Consider the following 9,684-nt stretch of genomic DNA (forward strand, 5'->3'; position numbering starts at 1 on the left):
ACAACGAGAATCTACTGTGCTTTGTTTCCACTTTTATGCAAAACTATGTATTTTTCCCTTAAAATGGCCGGCTTTCGAAACAAAAAAGTAATCTAACAAGTATGAGCCAATTTTGGAAAGTAGGCCTAGTGTTCTTTTCGAAAGCTAAGATTATTATTTTCCAACTTTGAATTGACCGTTAGTTAGACTTGCTACGGCACAGTTTAGCTGCTTTAGCACATATTTCGACGTTTGAAATTTTGGTCAAGTAACATTATCAATCGACTCAGTTTGTGAAAGCAGCCAGATTCAATAGCGAAACAGGTCAGCAACATTTTGCGTTTTAAATTAATTGCTACTTAGCTAACAAACTATTTGTTGTTTCTTAGGTTTGTTCGCTAGTTATACTAACCGGTGATTATAAAAATAATTAAAAGGCGCCAAAGACAAACGCGCATAAAGGCAACAAGTAAAGCATTGAAGACAAACAAAAGGAGGTGAAATAATCCCGCTTAAAATCTGTTGAAGTATTGTTAGAGTCGAGACCGACTTTCCCAGGCTATCCATTGTTTAAGCACGTCTGTGTTATGCTGTTTTAAATTCTATGGTAAACTTTTTAAATTTATTTTTCTCGGTGGCAGGACTACCGTAAGTAAAAAAGTCTGGATATAAAACCAATCTTTTACATATTTTCAGTTCGGCAATATTTTTCAAAATGTTAAAAAAGTAAAAACAACATAACCCACGGAAATACATTTTATATCGAAAACTGTTGCAGCAATTATATATCACGTGATATTTTGTAGACAGAGACCGAGGTGCGGAATAAAAAACTCGTGCTTTTGATTTTTGATCAAACAAGAACGTCTTCAGATCGTTGTTTGCGTTGTTTTGTACAATAGAGAGCAGAAAGTAACCGGTTGTTTTGCAAGTATGGTGAAAATATTTGTCGGAAATATTCCCGATGGCGTTTCGGACGACGAAATGCGAGCGTTGTTCGCCAAGCATGGAAAAGTTACCGAATGCGACGTTTTGGGAACGTACGGCTTTGTGCATATGGAAACTGACGACCAGGCAGAATTGGCGATCAAGTAAATGCTTTTCTTTTAAACTATTTTCACCCAAAATTAGTTTTTTAAGCTCTTTTACTTCTTTGAATCTCTGTTCACATTCAACTTGGTGTATATAACTTCATGCTTGCAAATTTTGTGGTAGGTATAGGGTTCATATTGAATCTCAAAAATATTTTATAGTTGAGGAATAACTTTCAAATGTTTTCCCAATTAATTTTAACCAAATGTTTGATAATCAAGCAAATTAGAGAAAATTGTGTACACACCGAATTTAAGCTAATAGCACACCCAAAAGTTTCAAGAAAAGGTTGTATTGTGAATTTAGATAGGATTCCAAAAATTTTTGAACCTCTGGTGTATATAGATTCCTAATTGCCTGCCTGTCAACCTCAAAATTTAGTGTTCCACACCTAAAATCTCCTACTGGCCGCAATTTGGCTTAAAATACTTTTTGCCTTATAATTTTCACTGAAAATTAGCCTTTTGGCATATATATATTACAAAAATTTTGTTGGCTAACAAATTCTTAAAAAATGTATTAAATTTCTTTATTTCTGATTTTTTGCAGATCCCTGGACAAGTACAGCCTGAATGGTCAACAGATTAACGTCGAAAAAAGCAAAGGTGGAGGCAGTGGTCGAGGTGGAGGCACGGGGTCAAGGTAATTTAGTTTTTTTTCTAATGATTTTTTTACTGTTTTCAAATGAATATGTTTTAGCCAATGCGTTCTTTCTGCTTGCGATGACAGATCAGGGCTGACCGTTGCTTAAAGCCGGTGGTTCCCAACCGTTTTTTCAGGCTAATATATGTGTATATTGTCCGTGCTTAAGGCCACCAAACTGCATTTTACTTTCCTGTGCAAATGAACGCATGTGAAAATAACGGGGACAAAAAACTGGTTAAAGACATTTGCATAATAGTATTCTGTTTTACTCATTTTTTTACTTGTTACCCGTGACAAATTTTGTAAGCCCTTCAGAACAGACGAATACAATGGTGGCATCCTTGCTAGCATTTTCCCGAAGTGGCTTACTGCAATTTTATAAGCACAATCTTAGAACAATAAGCAGTACACAATTAAGTAACATACTGCCTATGTGACACCCTTGGGCATTACCCATAGGTAGGGAACCACTGCTCTAAGGTGTGCTAAGCTTTTATTTTAAGGTTTTATCGTTCACAGGTTTGTTGTGGTGTTCATTTAAAACATAAAAAAGGCCTTATGTTATTCAAAAAAATTTATTGCTGAACTATAGGAATAATCTTAAGCTAAGGCGACTGCAAAGCATCTGTTTTAAATCGTTGATATTTTCGCAGCCGGAACACCGCATATTTGTTTTTTAATGGGAGTACCTATAAGACAAATTGGAGAATCTAAAATATAAGTGTAATGGTTAGCAGAAAGGCAAAGTTCATTCACATGCTTTTGCTATTTATTTACAATGCCAGCGCTGGAAAGATCCTAAAAAATTGGACTGTATTTAAGCCACCGTCACACTTATCTTAACTGATGTTTTTACTGTCGCTCAAATATCATTAGAAATGCAGCTTCTGTTTCTGCTTAACGCCTCGCAAAAAACACTCCCCTAATCGATTTCCAGCTCTGGCTTTTGCCCAACTTTTCATGTTGCTCTGTTTTGTAAAAGTCCTAAAATGTGTCTAACCCACTTTTAGGGGCTCAGTGCGAGGAGGCAGGGGCGGCGGCATGTTCACCCAGTCGTACCTGGGACGGCCTGCCCCGTCGTTTGGCGATAATTCCGCCACTGCGAAATCGGCGCGTCGCTCCGGGTGCGTTAAGCTGCACATCGCGAATCTGCCCGACAATTGTCGCTCATCGGAACTGCGGCAGTTGTTCGACCGTTACGGTCACGTTGCCGAGTGTGACGTCGTCGAAGATCGAAAAATCGCTTTCGTACATATCGAAGAGTCGGCCGGTGAAGCAGCCATTAACGGTCTGAACGGGCATAACTTTAAAGGTGTTCCTTTAAAAGTGCAAAGGTCGAAAAACCAGAATTTCCAGCCCTATTCTGACCGGCCTTTCAGTGGGATGGCTCGTGGTTCACCAAGGGGAGGGGGTTATATTCCCACTATCGGTACCGGTAGAGGCAGGGGCACAATGTTCCCGGGCCCAGGGCGTAACGGTTCCACTGTACCGCCACCAACGCGTGGCTTTGTAACCGACTATAGAGCGGATCGCCCCCCTCCAACAGATAGGTTTGGGTCCAATGGCGAAACTGGCTACGGCGAACATAATTTGCCTCCGCCTGCTAAGGACCGAATGGAGTTGCTCGATTTACTAGACCGGCGACGCAGATTGGAAGCTCTTGACCCTTACGAGAGAAGGCTGATTGCCTGCCCCGACCCATTTAATTTGCCACCACCGCCTCCAGAATACTTAAGATTGCTACGTGAACGTGCTCTTGTGAAAGCAAGGCTACCGTTGCCCCCAACATCCAGCACGCTTTCGCGCACGTTGCCAACTGCAGGATCGTCCACTGCTTCTAGTGCTTTAACCAGGGCTATAATTGCACGTAGAGCTGCCGCATCGTCGCTTAAGGTTAAATTGGAGGCCAGCAATGCCTATCACCCTTATGTTTCTATGGCTGCTGCCCCATCTGCTGTACCCAAGCCTCTGGCGCCACTGTCTTATGAAAATGCCTACCCTACTATGGAGTACTAAACTTACAACACAACAATTATTTCAACCGTGTAAAAATCTGTAAATTTGCAATCCCATTGCCCGCTGATTCGAGGCCCTATTGATTATTTACTTCCTTTTTATGTTGTATGTCGCGAAAATGTTTAGATTAACCTGGAAAAATGTTGGCATTGTTTTAGTGTTGACTGTTTTTATTGTAAGCTTTAAAAAAACGTTGATCGCCACGTTATTTTTTAATGTGGCAATGTAGACTGTTGTTTTTTGTTTCGCAACTTTTCGAACGGTTTGTTTTCCCCGGTGGTTGAAAGAGATGCGCGATCAAAGATCTCATCGTTGCGAAACGCGAATCTGCGGCGGATGGCAAAAGGCGGCAATGCGTAAAGGTGACCCTATCAGCATTTTTTCATCAGTTTCGGTTTGTTGCGTAATTTTTTTTCGAGAAATTTTAAATGGCAGTGGCAAGCTGATACGCTTTTTTTGTTCAATTTTTTTGTATGTTTCGCACAAATTGGAAGGGTTTCAAAATGTTTCTTTAAAATAAATAGCGCACATAAAATAATGGTTTTGCAGCATTCAAATAAAGTGAATGTTACATACCATTGGTGCAGTAAAGGTCTTTGAAACTGCCAACAATGAAAAAAACATGCGCAGACTTCGCGATCGTAAATGTTTTAACAAAGCAGTGGCGGTTTACAGTCCATTTCTTGGCTATAAAATGAAAATAGGTACAAGTTTATGTATGGAGGTGTACACAAATATGTATGTAAAATTTAACAGTTTTTGCTTTAATTTTGCTAACAATTGAGACTTCCTTGCTTGAAGGGCAAACGCGCTTCCCCAATTAATTTTACCGATTTTTTCGCCACTGTTTTGGAGTTACGTTATTCGATAATAAAGGCGTTTTTTGGGTGCAATGCGTAAAATTTTTATACATTAAACCCTTTGTGTTTGTAGTCAGTTTGCTATAAATATTAACCCAACTAACATAATATTGTTTTTAGGTCCAGCATGCAGCACTTAATTTCACTTGCTGTATAAAACCAGGACTTCTTTGAAAAAAGGTAAATCTTATTGGATATAATATACTCAACTAAAAGTACTTTCAGTAAAGTCTAAAAATGTTTGGATCTGTATTGGGGTTTAACTTTGCTGCATATGTATCTGATTTAATGGAGTTATAAAATGGTATTTGCGGATAATTTTTATTAAGTACTGATTTATTAATTTTAACATTCTCTTTTAGCGTTTTCAAATGAAGATCTTCTTGGATAGAGGCCTTGCATGAATATCTGCACACCTTCAAGGGCAATTCTGGAGTTCCTAGGTGAAAAAAGGTAAATAATGTGAGGCTATTTTTTTAGTTGCAGTTTCTAGGCCATGAAATCCACATGGGTACACACCGATCTATCCTTCCTGAATTTGTGTTGGCCAACGATTACGACATACTCGAAATAATATTAAGGGTGTCTACGGAAGAAAAAGCTAGCCTACTCTTAGTTTTTAAGTTAATTTTCGACTGAAAAAAAACTTATTGTTTCAATGCTGAACTGTACAAACGATATCTCTTCATTATTTTTTTTTAATTCCATTGATGCCTGAAAGGCCGATTTTATATATGAACTTAGTTATTCTTATTACCCATAACTTAAAACTTTCTCTTAAAGACTCCATGCAGTTCGCTTTAACGCCAGTGTATTTAGCATAGTTATCAAGGCACACTTACTCGTTTTTGTAGTCAATGTTGTCGTTCAAGCAGACGAACTTGCTTTTTTGTAGGCCGCGCATCGCCCATTTGTTCGCCATCCAGTCGTTACCGATTGACGTCATCGCAACTCCGCGTCTCGCCGCCACCTTTACAGTGTAACATTTTCATCTTTCGACTTTTTTCGTTGCGCACGCGTGATTTTCGAATAAACCGTCGCCAGAATAAACGACTGGAGTGCGGTAATGTTACCGTAAGGTGGGGTTTCCGACTGGGATGCCTGTTAAACACTACCAGAGCGGACTCCGGACAAATATGCAAATTCGTCTAGTTCCGAGTCTGGGTTTAATTCTGCAGCCTGTATTTAACCCGTTTTACGTAAAAACAAGGTGGATATTCAGCAAACCATTCACAGGGGTGTTCAGTGTTCTATATAACTCAAAATGGTTGGACAATTATTCCACCTTACAGTTGGGGTCACCTGGGCTGCGGAGCCTGTTAAAAGCAACCAGAGTCCGACTGCGACCCAATGTACAAATCGCTTTATATTCCGCCCATTTAAGTAATTGGAATTAGGTGAATATACAGCAATCCACTCAAGAGAGGTGTTATGTACTCATCCACCTACATCACATATTACACCTTTATAATTCAGTTTGCGGCCTTAGCACTTAGTAAAAGTGCTGCGCATGCGCACGTCGGAATCGGAACTTAGAACCCCGCACCCTGGTCCCTGGGTTGCAATAATATCAAATCGGAGCTGATATTTAACAGAGTTGTGGTATCGTTACCTGTCCAACAATAATTTGTTATCGGTGACGATCCGTTACCAAATTGACTTAGAAACAAGACGATTTCAACCATGAAAGGTAAATTTATCAAAAAATAGTAGGCTAACAACTGGCATTAACTAAAACCCAAAAGCATTTTGGTTTAATGGACTGAACAAACAGCTTTGAACATCTATGCGTATTTGAGGACAGTAATGACAAATGGCGTCATTTAGCACCGGATTGTGATACATTCTGAGCTGTAAGCGCAGTATTGCAACGCCTTAGGACAGGGATGTCCAACCTTTTAACAGGATGGGCCGCAAATTGCCACTTAAGAAATTTCGACAGAACCCAATAAATTAAAGGGTGTGCCGTCATAAGTTACGTCATAAAATAACTTATAAACATCCGCTTTTCGAGAGTGAACTATTGAAAGTGAGAATACGTAGTGGGCCGCACGTAAGTATCAGGCGGGCCGCAGGTTGGACATCCCTGTCTTAGGAATTACATTGCGATACATATTTTCTGGGCTTGGGATTTTACATCTTTTCAGTTATACAAAATTATGTAATCAATTGCTACAGTTTTCGTGATTTCAAGTGTATTTATCTTGCTTGAACAATATATTTGTAAGCTTTTGTTTTTGTAAATAAGTTGCGATACAAACTGAAATGCGACACGCAGTATGAGAAGCTCTGTTTTGGCAGACAATATTTCTCAATTTGTAAAGTCTAGCTATTCGTTTCTGCTAGTATTTACCAAATTCTTGGCAAAACTGTTTCATGAGATTCAGTCAACAACAGACTCTCACCTCTGTAGGAATACCTTCGTTTATGACGTAGGAAAAATATGCGAGGGGGAATTGTACGTCATCGGGCCGCCTGAACCGGTGTGACGATGTGGCGTTATAGAAACGTTGCAGCTTTAATTGAAGTTTTGTCATTATAGACCTGAAAAAGCGAAATGCATGTAACAGTATACGCGAATAGTTTCTTGGTTTACTTTTAAAAAACCTTATTTACACTAAGTCTGGGAGGAGATATGTTTAGATTTGCCACAAAGTCTTAATATCTTTAAATGTTTTATTTGTCTTTCAATTAATATGCTTAAGTCTTTGAAAAACCTTATGTTTTACGAAATGTCTTTCTAATTCTTATATGTGTAGTTTAGTGCATGTGTTTAAAAAGTGTCAAACTAAAGCATTAATGTGTTGACGATGGTATTTTACTGTGATTTCTTATTCAAAACTTAAACCTAAGTTATTGAATGTCTTTACATTTGTTTCATACAAATGTGTGGCAAAACATGTGCGTTTTTCGCTACCAATGTTCCACCGCAGTTCATCTTACCGGTTTATAAGATAGGGTACGTGTGCAATCTGTCTGGTTACTCTGACGTTGTAGTAGAGCTTCATTAAATGTGCGACGTAACGCAGCGAAGCAGAGTAAACGTCAGCTGGTGATGACCTGATAATGAAGGGACATTACGAACAAAGATATTTTTTCAAAGTTTACAAGATAGCATAGACGCTGAGTTTGGTGTGCTAAGTTTGCCCCGAGCATGCCTAGTGGAAACTTTGGGGGCTCATCCCATCTAAACAATAATAAATCTTCTTGCAAAATGCTTTATAGGGCGTACTATTAAGGGCATTTTTTTAAACATAACTTCCGACCGTTAGTTAATTATTCCACATGGCTAGCGATATATTTTAATGTTTTCACCACTCCGCATGCAAACTGGTCTTTTCGACTGGCATATTGTGACGTCATGTTTGACGGAAAATTTTAAGCTACCCTGTAAAAATAAAAAAATAATCGGCGACTATATAGGATAGGTATTGTTACATTTCTTTCCGCTAAAAAAACGAATGTTTTTATGTTTTTTTAATTTTTTTTAGCACGGAGAAAGAGTTGGACTAACAAAAAATCAGAACAATTTACTGTAACTTGGTCTCGGAATAGGTGACATTACAATACAATATTTTCTTTACCGGGTTAAAAACGCTGGAAATGTTTCAATAAGTTTATTCTGTTATAGTTTTAAACCTGGACACTCAGTGTAGCAAACAAGTAATTTTGAAATGACTCGCAGTCAAAGTCTCAAGTCATTAGTTGCCCGAGTCAAGTCATTTGCAGAATAACTTTAGTCAAAAACAACCTAATAAAAACCGAATGCCAGCAAAAATACACTTTTGACAAAGGGTGACGCACTCTGCTGCCTTTGCTGTTTGTCCGTCAACAATGGCGTCCCCATTGTCGTCATAAAGATCCGGTTTTGGAATTCTTCCTGCTTGATAAATCTTGATTCCCTTCTTCTTTGTGTAAAAATCTTCGAATGTAATCTACAAGCATAAGTGATAGGATAAAAGTTTCACGCCAAGTGAAATAAGGTTTTGTCTTTGAAATATGCATCCTTAAAACAATATACGGTAGTTTCAATGTAGTCTTGGTAAAGTGTGGTGAAATGCGTTTTACTAACAAAAGCTATTGATCATTATTAAAGTGATTTTTCAATATAAATGACTTACTGGCAGTGCTGCAAAGTCGGACTCGACCGAGTGGTTTATTTCGCTGGAGTCGGACTAGGGTTTTGTTAACCGACTTTGCATCATTTAATTCTTTTTGAAAGTCCCAGTCAATTTTTTTTCTGTAACAACTCCAGTCAAAGTCCAGTAATTTTTAAATAAATAATAAGTCCCCGTCCAAGTCATCAGTTGCCCAAGTCAAGCCTATTAAAGCTTCGCAGCATTGCCTTCTAGATTTATGACTAAAAAGCTTTTTGTTTTGCTTTTTTACGACGTTAAGCCTTTATGAAAAACTGAACTCCATGACACAAAATACTCCACCTGCAATCCAAACGGTGACATCTTTCTGTTTGTTCAAAAAATCCTCAAAAAATTTGCGAAAAGTCGAAATTTAACTGTTAGTTCATTTTAAAATACCCACTGGAGACCCCAGCAAGAAGTCGTCGTTGAAGTAGATGAACTGCTCACTGAGTCCCTTAATCTTGTGTAAGTGAACTTCGATTGCTGCTGAGTTGAAAGTGGGAAGGTGAGACGGGTCGTCAAATATATCGCTGTGAAATACCTGGAGAAGGAAATACTGTCGTTTCATAGAAATGGTGGATGCTTTAATTAGCCGCTGTTACACGAAAACAAACGAATACAGAGTTGAATTGGCCTAGTACCACTTTTGTAATGACTCGACCTCTGTTTTTAAGTGACGTGAATTAAGTATTTTCGGCCAAAATAACGTGTTTATATGGCTGTGTAAGACATAGTAAAAACACCAAAGCCTATTTAGAAGTAGCTCTAGCTACTTATGTATCATTAAACAAGATTTCGGCAAAAATAGGGTTGTTTATATATATATATATATATTTTTTAAATGACTTGGCTTGTTCTTTATTCGAAATGAATTGTCTTAACAGTGGGGCATACCGTTTATGAGACAAGATATTTTCAGGGCGAATTGCATTATTTCCCAACATATTTGATTA

General features: G+C 38.3%; 1 protein-coding gene across 2 annotated transcripts; it reads left to right on the forward strand.

The window, feature by feature from the left end:
• Positions 1 to 799: 799 nt before the first annotated feature.
• LOC146141095 (uncharacterized) lies at positions 800 to 9,038 on the forward strand. 2 transcript variants are annotated; one of them, XR_014501305.1, is made up of 6 exons: positions 800 to 1,070; positions 1,621 to 1,713; positions 2,727 to 4,094; positions 4,713 to 4,772; positions 4,955 to 5,045; positions 5,488 to 9,038. XR_014501305.1 is itself a non-coding variant. In XM_083391750.1 (3 exons), the coding sequence occupies exons 1-3, from the start codon at positions 913 to 915 to the stop codon at positions 3,730 to 3,732; spliced, it is 1,257 nt and encodes a 418-aa protein (XP_083247876.1). In that variant the 5' UTR covers positions 800 to 912; the 3' UTR covers positions 3,733 to 4,706. The 2 variants fall into 2 exon arrangements, 1 of the variants encoding a protein (XP_083247876.1); XM_083391750.1 differs by lacking the exons at positions 4,713 to 4,772; positions 4,955 to 5,045; positions 5,488 to 9,038 and having other exon boundaries at positions 2,727 to 4,706.
• Positions 9,039 to 9,684: the final 646 nt, after the last annotated feature.

The sequence above is a fragment of the Ascidiella aspersa genome, chromosome 6 (assembly GCF_963924565.1).
Source record: "Ascidiella aspersa chromosome 6, kaAscAspe10.2, whole genome shotgun sequence".
NCBI classification, from domain to species: domain Eukaryota; kingdom Metazoa; phylum Chordata; class Ascidiacea; order Phlebobranchia; family Ascidiidae; genus Ascidiella; species Ascidiella aspersa.

Bases quoted from the DNA above. Each gene is read 5' to 3' on its own strand.
- LOC146141095 (XM_083391750.1), top strand. From the start codon at position 913: ATGGTGAAAATATTTGTCGGAAATATTCCCGATGGCGTTTCGGACGAC. The intron at 1,071-1,620 runs GTAAATGCTTTT...GATTTTTTGCAG, and splicing joins CAGGCAGAATTGGCGATCAA to ATCCCTGGACAAGTACAGCC. The intron at 1,714-2,726 runs GTAATTTAGTTT...ACCCACTTTTAG, and splicing joins GGTGGAGGCACGGGGTCAAG to GGGCTCAGTGCGAGGAGGCA.